Here is a 13,538-nt window from a genome sequence, read left to right as displayed (position 1 = left end):
GCAAGCGTCCCCCTTTTTCCTCCGAACATAACGATGGTCATTATGGCCAAACAGTTCTATTTTTGTTTCATCAGACCAGAGAACATTTCTCCAAAAAGTACGATCTTTGTCCCCATTTGCAGTTGCAAACTGCAGTCTGGCTTTTTTATGGCAGTTTTGGAGCAGTGGCTTCTTCCTTGCTGAGCGGCCTTTCAGGTTATGTCGATATATAGGACTCGTTTTACTGTGGATATAGGTACTTTTGTACCCGTTTCCTCCAGCAGCTTCACAAGATCCTTTGCTGTTGTTCTGAGATTGATTTGCACTTTTCACACCAAAGTACGTTAATCTCTAGGAGACAGAACGCGTCTCCTTCCTGAGCAGTATGACGGCTGCGTGGTCCCATGGTGTTTATACTTGCGTACTATTGTTTGTACAGATGAACGTGGTACCTTCAGGCATTTGGAAATTGCTCCCAAGTAAAAACCAGACTTGTGGAGGAATTCAATTTTTTTTCTGAGGTCTTGGCTTATTTCTTTTGATTTTCCCATGATGTCAAGCAAAGAGGCACTGAGTTTAAAAGTAGGCCTTGAAATACATCCACATGTACACCTCCAATTGACTCAAATGATGTCAGTTAGCCTATCAGAAGCTTCTAAAGCCATGACATCATTTTCTGGAATTTTCCAAGCTGTTTAAAAGGCACAGTCAACTTAGTGTATGTAAACTTCTGACCCACTGGAATTGTAATACAGTGAATTATAAATGAAATAATCTGTCTGTAAACAATTGTTGGAAAAATTACTTGTCATGCACAAAGTAGATGTCCTAACCGGCTTGCCAAAACTATAGTTTGTTAACAAGAAATTTGTGGCGTGGTTGAAAAATGTGTTTTAATGACTCCTACCTAAGTGTATGTAAACTTCCGACTTCAACTGCATATACACACAGTGCCAGTCAAAACTATGAAATAACACATATGGAATCATGTAGTAACCAAAAGTGTTAAACAAATCAAAATATATTTTAGATTCTTCAAAGTAGCCACCCTTTGCCTTGATGACAGCTTTGCACACTCTTGGCATTCTCTCAACCAGCTTCATGAGGAATGCTATTCCAACAGTCTTGAAGGAGTTCCCACATATGCTGAGGACTTGTTGGCTGCTTTTCCTTCACTCTGTGGTCCAACTCATTCCAAACCATCTCAATTGGGTTGAGGTCGGGTGATTGTGGAGGCCAGGTCATCTGATGCAGCACTCCATCACTCTCCTTCTTGGTCAAATAGCCCTTACACAGCCTGGAGGTGTGTTGGGTCATTGTCCTGTTGAAAAACAAATGATAGTTCTACTAAGCGCAAACCAGATGGGATGGTGTATCGCTGCAGAATGCTGTGGTAGCCATGCAGGTTAAGTGTGCCTTGAATTCTAAATAAATCAGACAATGTCACCAGCAAAGCACCATCACACCCCCTCCATGCTTCACGGTTGGAACCACACATTCAGAGATCATTCGTTCACCTACTCTGCGTCTCACAAAGACACAGTGGTTGGATACAAAAATCTCAAATTTGGACTCATCAGACCAAAGGACAGATTTCCACCGGTCTAATGTCCATTGCTCGTGTTTCTTGGCCCAAACAAGTCTCTTCTTCTTATTGGTGTCCTTTAGTAGTGGTTTCTTTGCTGCAATTCAACCATGAAGGCCTGATTTTTATGCAGTCTCCTCTGAACAGTAGATGTTGATGTTTCTGTTACTTGAACTCTGAAGCATTTATTTGGGCTGTAATCTGAGGTGCAGTTAACTCTAATGAACGTGTCCTCTGCAGCAGAGGTAACTCTGGCTCTTCCTTTCCTGTGGCGGTCCTCATGAGAGCAAGTTGCATTATAGCGCTTGATGGTTTTTGTGACTGCACTTGAAGAAACTTTCACATTTCTTGAAATGTTCTGTATTGACTGACCTTCATGTCTTAAAGTAATGATGGACTGTAATTTCTCTTTACTTATTTGAACAGTCCTTGTCATAATGGACTTGGTCTTTTACCAAATAGGGTTATCTTCTGTATACCACCCCTACCTTGTCACAACACAACTGATTGGCTCAAACGCATTAAGAAGGAAAGAAATTCCACAAATTAATTTTTAACAAGGCACACCTGTTAATTGAATTGAATTCCACGTGACTACCTCATGAAGCTGGTTGAGAGAATGCTAAGAGTGTGCAAAGCTGTCAAGGTAAAGGGTGGCTACTTTGAAGAATCTCAAATATAAAATATATTTATATTTATTTGTTATTATTCTACAATGTAGAAAAAATATATTTATATTTATTTGTTATTATTCTACAATGTAGTAAAAATGAAAACCCTTGAATGAGAAGGTTTCCATCCAACCATTTCTGCAAACAAATAATAAGTTAACATTTACATACACTGCTACAATATCTTTATCATCACTATCACCAGACTTTTGACTGGTACTTTATATATAATTGGCAACCGCGCACCGATCATCATTCAAATGCTATCATTTGAATGATGCTACCCTCGATATTTATTGGAAATTTGCACGAAACTCCAAGTTTACTTCAATTGTCGCATAATCTATTTCATCTACAAAAAATATATCCCACCTTGTCTAGCGTATTTTGTTTTGTCGACAAATTTGCTGTTTCCGTTAGGCCTGTCGTAACTTTTTTTCATCCGCATGAAATGGTTGGATAGAAACCTGGTTTGTCTCTCTTCTCTTTCCCCATCTCTCTAACATGACATCCTCCTGAACAGGTCTGTGTGATGTAGCTCAACCTGACACCTCTGTCTGTCTGTTCCTACTAACAGGAAAGTCCCGATGTTCGGTCTGGAAGCAATCTTCCGGAACGGCGTTCCCGTAGGCCATCTGCGGCGCTCCGACTACGGATTCTTTATTGACAAGCAGATCGGATACGGATACATCCGCAACCCTGACGGAGGAGTGGTGAGTAATGTATAGTTGGCTACACACACCATTCAACTCAGCCACCCACACAATTTCTGTCATCACCACAAGTAGAAGGAACATTAACAGGATTTTTTTTCTTCTTCGTTGGGAGATGGGATTTCTATTATAATTGGTGGTATTCTGGCCGTTACGCTCGTAACGATTGGCAGACAGGAAAACACTGCTTGTTTCCAGCTCTTTAGAAACGCTTCATTGCTGCTCTGCTCTGCTCCTCCTCCGGCTGGGAAGCGATGACTCCTCTCAGAGCCCACTGTGTGCGTGCCTGTGGGTGTGCACGTTCTGGAACTGTCTCTTTCTCCTATTATCCGTCATCATTTATTGGCTCTAGCCAGATCAACTCAGCCTTCAGACAATCTCGCCTGAGCTTTTACTTAGGATAGACAATATTCGGGGACTCTATTGTCCGCTCCTTGTGTTGGAGCAGATGCCCATATTTTCATATAATTATACCACGTCATCATATCTTGCAGTTTAACAACTTTATATTTGATTATGAGTGGCAATTGAGTCAGATGCTAGTACCAGGGCTTTGACATACACACACAAGCTTTGGTTGCTACCTCGGAAACTGAGAACTTATTTTTCCCCCCAGCATTTCAAAAGAACCCTTAATTAAAGCTGGACTCGTTAATTGGTGAAACTGCCACGTCCGTTTTTGAGATGACGACAACCAGGACATAATTGCACAGCAGAATATTTACAGCATTTGTTTTTTTTACCGCACTGCCGAACAAAACAGTTAACAATAAGTAGTCGCTGGGGTGAAGTGGTGCGGTGGGTTACATTTTAAGGCTTTATACTTTCAAAGCTGTTAACCAGGGTTTCTGGGGGGGGGCTAACCTGGTACCACCTCAGTGTGTCCTACCAGGCCGAGCAGGTTCTGACTCAGTGGATGACCGTTGCCTTGTTCACTGAGATGCTGCTGCACTGTGTGTGTGTGAGAGAGAGTGTTACAGGGCTGTGTGCGTTAGAGTGAGACACCACATGTCTAGGTCTCCACCTGTTCCACAGGATGGATATATATATATATATATATATATATATATATATATATATATATATATATATATATATATATATCCCCCTGTCACTTATCATTGGCCTCACATCCTCTCCCATCACAGTAGCACAGCAGAATGCGAAGCAGACACACACATCCACTCACAAAGCCCTGGCTTTGGCCCTGCAGCGCTCCACATGCCCTCCTACGCTGCGTTAAGGGTCAGTCGGCGTCAGAAGCAGCTCATCATCACATGGCTCTGAAACCTCCACCACTCAACCTCTCCTCTCCTTACTTGCTACTGCTGCTAAGGTCAGAGTGGCAGGGAGGGATTCATCCGCCTCACTGATTACTGAAAAGCAGAGATGGAGGACAGTGAGAAAGAATGAGAAAGGAAGGAAGTGAAAGAACATAAGGAAGGAGAGAGGGAGAGTAAAGAAGGGAGGGATAGATTGAGAGGAAAGAAGGGAGGGAGCGTGCAAGCGGAAAGGAGGGAGGTAATTGGGGTGGGATAGAGGAGCGAGGGAGGGAGAAAACAAGTCTGAGCAAATGAGAGAGAGTAAGCAAGAAGTACTGAGAGAGAGAATGAGGAGGGGGGGGGGGGGGAGAGATGAAGTGACAAACTGCTAATGATTTGGGGAGAGCAGGGCAGGGGCTTGGCTAGTGGCGGGGCCGAGGGTTAGAGGCCAGTGGACTTTGACTGCGGTTGGGCTAGGGTACAGACAAGGAGCTGGGTTAGACCTGCCTCCAGCCCAGCTCGTTTTTGGAGAGTTATAATTAGCCAGAACAGGAAAGAGCAGGGGCCACAGCGCGGCGAGGAAGGGAAGCAAAGGAACAGACTCATTGGGCCGGGATAGTTTTGACATTGAGATGTGAATGAACTGGCTGTTTCGTGACCTCTTATTACATTTGGGTTTCATTAACCCTTTACTCTTGTGGGAATTGGTCTATATGGATAGGGCTAAATTGAAACAGTTTGGAGATTATGGGAAAATGTATTAGACCAAAGATGAGTACACGACAGTATACTCATTTGTTGATAACGAAATCTGAAAATACTCTGGATACATTCAGTGACATGATAAGAATATTCCTGGAAAAGGTGGGGTAGGTGCAACATAAGACAAAGCAATTACAAGGGTTTGAGTGAGAGGACTAACTGGTGTCTCCAAGTGGACACACACCTCTCCAAAGTGTGCACAGTACCTAAGTAATTTCAATACGCTTTTATGACTCAAAGAAGAGTCTTTAACTATAAGGTGGGGATTTTTTTAGCTCTCCTAGCTGTGCTGTTGAGGAACTAAATCAAACACGCGTTTAGTTGTTTTGTTTGGAACACAAACCCCTCTACCAAATGGTAGCTAGAAATGCAGAGGATGCGCACAGTGCAACAATATGATGAAGTGTAAATATTTCTGACACCCCCACACAGGAAAACGGTTCCAAATAAATCACATTATTACGTGCTCCTCCACCCATGTTATCTACATGATTAAATGTCCATGTGGGCTGTGTTATGTAGGTAAAACCTCGAGTTCTCTCAAACAGAGAATTAGTGAACATAAAAGTTCAATCAGGAAAAACGACAGTGATTATCCAGTCACAGTACATTTTAATGGCCTCAAACATGACATTTCTACCTTTTAGATTTTGTGGCATAGAGAAAGTCAAGATATCAGACAGGGGAGGTGATAATAATGCTCTGAGCAAAAGAGAATGTTTTTGGATTTTCACCCTCCAGACATTATTTCCTAAAGGATTTAATGATGAAATGCCTATGTATATGTTATGTTGTGAATTTGAACATGAATTATGTGCCTATTTAAGATTACTCTGATGTTTTTCTTGCGCTTTACCCATTGATTTATGAAAACCTGCTTGGTAGGTCGATGTCCTCATTGTGGTTTTACAGACATGTTTAATACGTTTTATGTACACACTATTCGAATATTTATGAAAAGCATATTGTTATATTTGGTAGCTCTTATTTATTTTTCCTTTGCCTCCAACCCCTTTCCATACGTGGAACGGATGTGGGTGGGGCTAGGTCTACATAAGGGTGCTAATTTAAAAAACTCACAAAAGCTCTGACGAAGGCCGATACGTAAAACGTACTAAAGATCAGTGATACTATCAAGAAATCTATTAAAAACATTTTACCTGAGAGCTTTCGGAGGCCAAAGAAAATCTGCCGCGCACCAAATTTGCGACGCTGGGTGCCAGTTGACGAACCCTGCAGTATCTAATCAGGAATAGTGCTTTTGGAGAGAGGAGTCAGGTCATTAAGAACAGGCTAAGGTTCCCTGAGCTTTCAGATCTCAGGATGGATTAGGAACTTATTTTAAAGACTCGGAGTTCCTCCATCTCTGAGTAAAGGTGTGGATTTAACGATATCTGTGTGCTCTCTTGCATTCTTTATTCTCTCTCGCCCTTTCAATCTCACTCTTTCTCTATCCCCCTCTTGCACTCTTGCTTTCTATTTCTCTCTCGCTCTCTCTCAGGTAAATGCTGACTTCATCAAGAGTGGGAAGTTCGCTCTGGAGAGGATGGGTGTGGTGTACGAGGCCAAGCCCCACCTCAAGTCGCCCTTTGACCCCTCAAACAACCGCGTGAAAGGCATTTACCCCGACAACTACCACAACGTTTACAAGGCCAACGCACAATAATGTACATCAAGGTGTGATTGAACAATGTGCCTGTTTGTAAATGTCCCTGATCTCCCCCAGCATATCCCCATGTTGGAGTCAGACCTGAGTCCAAATACTTTAGAGATTTTGTTCTAGCCTGCCAGGAGTGCCAGTGGGCAGGGTTTTACATTTTTCTGGACTTTTCTATTGGTTCAATTGCAACAGGCAAGCTTAATCAAGCACAGCTGAAGTATTTGAAATGACATGACATAGTATTTGAACCCATGTCTGGTTGGAGTATCATGTGAGGTACATGTTTACTGTCTCTGTCTGGCGTAAAGCTTGAGAATAGCAGTGTTTTTAAGTCCATATTAATGAAGTATAATTCCATGTAAAAAGAGCCAGATTAGAGTCACAAGTTTGGTAGTCCTGCAGTACCATCCCTCAACACCATGTTATTCTCATGGCTGAAGGCGAAGCTACCAGCTACTTCTGTAAGTCTTAAAATCATCTCTGATTATCAAGTAGAAAATATGATAAATTGATTAACAAATAGTTAACAAAGGGTAATATACTGTACTTAACGTGCCTTGCTTTGTTGAACTACTAAAATAAAATGTATAAATTGGCAAACTGCAATATATTCTTAGTTTCATTAATGTCTCTGGTGCTGCTATTGGTGAGCATGTTATAAGATCCCATTGGTTCAATTGCGCTTTTATTGTGTTCATATTAGTGTATGCTAACTCCAGAGTTGATACCAAAGGAAGTCTGATTGCTGAATTGAACTCTAATAATGCATGAATAAAATGACTTGTCTGTGAAAATATAGAACAAATGAAGACTGCTCACCTGTGAAATCCTCAATACACTTTATTGATTCATTTCCAATGTAATTTGTTTTAGCGCTGTATTTTTTCTGTTCTTTGTGAACTGAACTGTTCTTTGTATAGTGAACATAATGTTTCAGATGTTGCAAGGCATGCTGTGCCATGTGGTCTTAATGTTGTCTCACTTCTTCCTGCTTCAATGTGATCTTACATTTTCACATCTGAAGATCAGGTTAGTGACTTCAACGACCGCTTTAGAAGACTAGGAGGTCTAGTTTCCTGTTATTTTAGATCTCATGTATATGCAATTATTGGTGTCAATGATTGCCATACAGCTTAAAATGATAAACTATGCCCATTAAAATCGAACTTAATTTCATATTTATCTGATCTTTCCCACAGATTCCTTTACGAATAAATATCTGTACTGGACTAGGAGTGTTTTATTTATTCATTGTGAAAGTGAAGTGATCATAGAGATATAATGGAGTTACGGAGTTCTATTTTAATTGTGTGAAAGTGAAGTGATCATTTGGATACAATATAATACTATTGTATTATAGTACAATAATGGTGTTCTCTTGAATTCTGTGAATGTGATTATGATATTATGCTAGTACTGTAGTAGGCCTTCTTGATGATGATGATGCCATTGGATCAACTGGATGTGATGTGCCATCCCCTGTCCACTTGTTGTGGAGAAGTACTTCACCAGAGAGAGAAGGGGGGGGGGGGCCTTAAATGTACTATGAACTTTTGCCTGGTCTCGTGTGATGGTGACGTGCACATTTGAACAAATGACCTGTGTGTTTTAACATGCGTGTCATGCATGGTATTTGTACATGTCTGTGCAGTGGTTCTCTATGTTTTATATGGTACAGTTAGTCTCCGGTAACGCAGGTCCCTGACGATGGGCTGTGCCAGTCTGGCATACATATGCCCATCCGAACACTGTGACCTGGTTGACAGGGAGGGCAGCACGATTCAGCCTGAGACCATGGGCGCAGGTTCAGGTGAGGATGCCATGGTAAATGAAATACTCACCGACTCCCTCCCCTGCCACTGTCCCACTGGCCATGTCTCTGTCTGTTACGATCACAGCTGCCATCAGCCAGTCAGAAACACACATCCACAGTCATAAAAATGTATTTAAAAAAAAAAGGGTTTTACAGGGCCAGCCATAGTAATATGGCACCCCTCGAGCAAATTAGGACGCATTAACAGATTTTATGCCTTGTCAGCTCGGGTATTTGAACCAGCAACCTTTCAGTGACTGGCCCAACGCTCTAACTGCTAGGCTACCTGCAACCCTCATTTCATAGAGATCTGTGGTAAAGTGTTACTGTAAATTATAAAAACCAAAAGTATTGCTGCAGGGACTTGCTTCCAGTCAGCCACGAGCATTAGTGAAGTCGGGCACTGATGTTGGGTAATTAGGCCTTGTTCGCAGTCGGCGTTCCAATTAATTCCAAATGTGTTCGATGGGGTTGAGGTCAGGGCTCTGTGCAGGCCAGTCAAGTTCTTCCACATCAATCTCAAGAAGCAATTTCTGTAAGGACCTCGCTTTATGTACGGGGCCATTGTCATGCTGAAACAGGAAAGGGCCTTCTCCAAAACGTTGGAACCACAGAATCGTCTAGTATGCTGTAGCGTTAAGATTTCCCTTCACTGGAACTAAGGGGCCAAACCAAACCTTCTCCTCCACCAAACCTTACAGTTGGCCCTATGCATTGGGGCAGGTAGCGTTCTCCTGGCATCCGCCAGGAGTGAAGAGGGATTCGTCACTCCAGGGAATGCGTTTTCACTATTCCAGAGTCCAATGGCGGCGAGCTTTACAGCACTCCGGCCGAAGCTTGGCATTGAGCATGGTGATCTTAGGCTTGTGTGTGGCTGCTCGGCCATGGAAACCCATTCCATGAATCTCCCAACGAAAGGGTTATTGCGCTGACGTTGCTTCCAGAGGCAGTTTGGAGGACAGACGATTTTTATACGCTTGCGGTCCCGTTCTGTGAGCTTGTGTGGCCTACCACTTTGCAGCTAAGCTGTTGCTCCTAGACATTTCCACTTCACAATAACAGCACTTACAGTTGACCGGGGCAGCTCTAGCAGGGAAGACATTTGACGAACTGACTTGTTGGAAGGGTGGCATCCTATGACGGTCCCACGTTGAAAGTCACTGAGCTCTTCAGTACGGGCCATTCCCCTGCCAATGTTTATCTATGAAGACTGCATGGCTGAGCACTTGATTTTATATACCTGTAAGCAACAGGTATAGCTGAATCCAATCATTTGAAGGGGTGTAAACATTCTTTTGGCCACGTAGTGTATGTTGTTAGACATCTATACTCCCATGTGGTTTATTGGTGACGCAGTATGCACTGCAAATACTTTTTTGCTGAATAGGATTTCAAATCCAGTTTTATTGGTCACATACACATATTTAGCAGATGTTATTGCGGGGGTAACGAAATGCTTATGTTGCTAGCAGTGCAGTAGTTTAACAATTCACAACAATACACAAATCTAAAAGTAAAAGAATGCAATTAAGAAATATATAAGTATTAGGACGAGCAATGTCATAGTGGCATTGACTAAATACAGTAGAATAGAATACAGTATATACATATGAGATGAGTAAAGCAGTATATAAACATTATTAAAGTGACTATAGAGTTCCATTATCAAAGTGACCAGTGATTCCATGTCTATGTATATAGGGCAGCAGCCTCTAAGGTGCAGGGTTGAGTAGCTGGATGGTAGCCGGCTAGTGATGGATATCTAACAGTCTGATGGCCTTGAGATTAGAAGCTGTTTTCCAGTCTCTCGGTCCCAGCTTTGATGCACCTGTACTGACCTCGCCTTCTGGATGATAGCGGGGTGAACAGGCCATGGCTCGGTTGGATGATAGCAGGGTGAACAGGCCGTTGCTCCACAGTGTGTATATGAAAAGTCTGTACGTGATATTTTACTGTCCTGTACACAGTGTACTCGCAGGGAATTGCTTGGTGGCGGACTTGTTACAGGCCATGTAGATCAGTGTTTCCCAACACTATTCTTCGAGTTCCCCCAACAGTACACATTTATATTGTAACCCTGGACAAGAACACCTGATTCTAATCATCAATCTCTCAATGAGTTGAAGGAGGTGTGTTTGTCCAGGGCTACAATGAAAATGTGTACTGTTGGGGGTACTGGAGGACCAGGGTTGGGGAACACTGATGTAGATGGAGGTGGAATTCTAGAGCAGGGTTTTCAGTTTAGTTTTTTTGCCCTAGCACTACACAGCTGATTCAAATAACCAACTCATCCTCAAGCAATAGTACTAACTGTAGTATTTGTGACGTGAATTGAGTATGTAGTATGCTTATTGGTCATAGTATGGATATAGTTAGCATGCCAAAAGTTCCCAGATGTCGAACTAAATTCGCCAAAATACCCCCAAGCCTAGATTGCTGAAGAATTAATCAAACGGCCACCGGTCTATTACATTGACCCCCCCACCTCCCATTTGTTTTGTACACTGCTGCTACTTGCTGTTTATTTTCTATGCATAGTCACTTCACCCCTACCTACATGTACAAATTACCTCAACTAACCTGTACCCCGCACACTGACTCAGTACTAGTACCCTCTGTATATAGCCTCGTTATTGTGTAAATTTGTATTTTATATTTTTTTACTTTAGTTTATTTGGTCAATATTTTCTTAACCAACAGTGCAGTTCAAGAAGAGTTAAGGGTTTGTAAGTAAGCATTTCGCGGTAAGGTCTTCACTTGTATTCGGCGCATGTGACAAATAAAGTTTGATTTGATTTGTTGGCTGACAATTTGTTAGCTACACTATCCTTATGAACCACATAGCATTACAGCAGTATGTACCGGTATGATATTTAGTTACCTACCCGTAATTTCCGGACTATAAGCCGCAACTTTTTTCCCACGCTTTGAACCTCGCGGCTTAAACAATGACGCAGCTAATATATGGATTTTTCCCGCTTTCAAAATTTTTTTCTCCAAAAAACACATTCTGTGACGTGCTCAGTTTTTTGGCGGCATGAAGCTTTCCAATGAAATTGCCGAACGGGTTAAGGTCAAACAACTTTTTTGTTTACTGTTTAGATTAAATCGAGCGCTCTCAAACTTCCCATCATTCTGATTACGGTAGTCATTTTGTCACCCTCATCATGGCAAAGACACGGAGAAATGCATATGATGCAGCTTTCAAGTTGAAGGCGATTGATCTGGCTGTTGGAAAAGGAAATAGAGCTGCTGCACGGGAGCTTGGTCTTAATGAGTCGATGATAAGACGTTGGAAACAGCAGCATGAGGAATTGACTCAGTGCAAAAAGACAACTAAAGCTTACTGCAAATTTTTTACTTTTTGTTACAAGCCGTGTTTCGTTAAAGCCTGTGTAAAGTTCATTTGTTTCAATGTACCGGTAGGCACCTGCGGCTTATAGACATGTGCGGCTTATTTATGTTCAAAATAATATTTGGTTTTTAATTCAGTTGGTGCGGTTTATATTCAGGTGCGCTCAATTGTCCGGAAATTACGGTAAGTTGGCTACTAATACATCGAACTTTCCAGGCAGTACAATAACTAACTACCCAGCGTTAATTGACTTGATTATTTACATCATTCTTAGCTAAGAGTGAGGTATTCTCTATTTTGTGTCTGGAAATAGCTAGCCAACGTTAGCTTGGGTGCTTGACTGCCGTTGTGCGGTCAGAACGCTCGGATCAACCCAACTCCTCGGCTAGAGCGTCCAGTGTGCGCTCTGAACGCTCGGATGTGCGAAACTCTGAATTTACGAATGGACCATATGACAACGCTCTGAATTTACGAACGCCCAGAGCACACTCTGTGTTCTTTGGCACTTCAGATTGAATTTACGAACACACCCTAAAATGAACTAATAGTATGTAGTACACTATGTTAGTATGTGCATTCGAACACAGCTCAGGTTTATATGTGGCTTAATATGAATCAGGTTAACATTATTGTTGGTGTGTGTTGCAGGGCCCGGTTTCCCAAAAGCATCTTAAGGCTAAATTCATCGTTAGAATGTAGGAGCATCGTTCAATATCTGAGACGGTTTCCAAAACCATCGTACTAAAGTTGCACTTGAAATCAGCTACGACCGGAAGTTATTTTTCTTGGCAGGTTAGGAAAGCATTTTCGCCAAATCTTGCTATTTTCCTAACCTTAGCCTAATTCTCCTAACCTGATATGTTAATTCTCCAAACCTGCGGCGTAAGTTCTAACCTGCTACGAAAAAGTCCCTTCCGACTGTAACGTTAACTATATTGAAGTGGCGTGAAAAGATAACTTCAGAACGATGTTGGCAATGTCTTTGCAATTGTTACAAACAAGCGAAGGATGCTTCAAATTGAAACGGATGACTGCATTAAAAGAGAAATACAGTATAGGCTGCATAGCCCTATATAATATAATCATATTGAAATACATTTCATGATCAATCAATTGAGTTCTATTTACAGTAGCAGATTGTAGGGCACCGTCTGTCATTTTTGCCTCAATATAGTTCATGATGTGTAACAACATGCTCAATGATGTGCCAAATCTGTGATTTTGTGCATGATTATAAGTGCATTATTATTGGGTTGACCAAAGCATTAGAATAAGCCACCTCAATATTTGCAGCCATATAGGCGATAATATCACTCTTGGAGCTGATTCGTCGTTAGTGTTGTGGAGATATGAATGGAGAAAGCTGATCTGAGAGCAGTGCTGCCTTTTTTTTCCATATCAATATCGACACATGCTCCAACTACGCACTTAGTGAACTTTCCCTCTGTGGTATTTTGGGAAACGCATATGACATTTTTGCCCATTATAGTAATGATGCGTTGTTAAAACACTCAAAGCTACTTCTAACTTCCTTCATACTGAACACAGAGACATACTAATGGTATCCACAACTGACTCTGGGAAGTAGATAAAGGGCCTCATTGTCAAAATCCTAAAGTATCCCTTTAAGTTCCATTGCTATCAGGAAATCAAGTGTCTTCTGCTGGTTAGTGTGATGTGGGAGTTGATTTAATCTGCTTAACATACAGTCCCAGTCAAAAGTTTGGACACACCTACT

General features: G+C 41.8%; 1 protein-coding gene across 2 annotated transcripts in view; it reads left to right on the top strand.

Moving 5' to 3' along the window:
• The window catches only part of sardh (sarcosine dehydrogenase), an 89,656-nt gene extending 81,795 nt beyond the window's left edge, over positions 1-7,861 (top strand). For both annotated transcript variants that reach the window (XM_014125682.3, XM_014125677.3), the window contains exons 21-22: positions 2,813-2,948; positions 6,474-7,861. In XM_014125682.3, the coding sequence (XP_013981157.1) occupies positions 2,813-2,948; positions 6,474-6,638 (301 nt within the window). In that variant the 3' untranslated portion in view covers positions 6,639-7,861. The remainder of the gene's footprint in view (positions 1-2,812; positions 2,949-6,473) is intronic.
• Positions 7,862-13,538: the final 5,677 nt, after the last annotated feature.

This window comes from Salmo salar, chromosome 01 (assembly GCF_965601325.2).
Source record: "Salmo salar chromosome 01, fSalSal1, whole genome shotgun sequence".
Classification (NCBI taxonomy): Eukaryota; Metazoa; Chordata; class Actinopteri; order Salmoniformes; family Salmonidae; genus Salmo; species Salmo salar.
The sequence above is the reverse complement of the archived record's forward strand: the minus strand, read 5'-3'. Positions and strand labels throughout refer to the sequence as shown.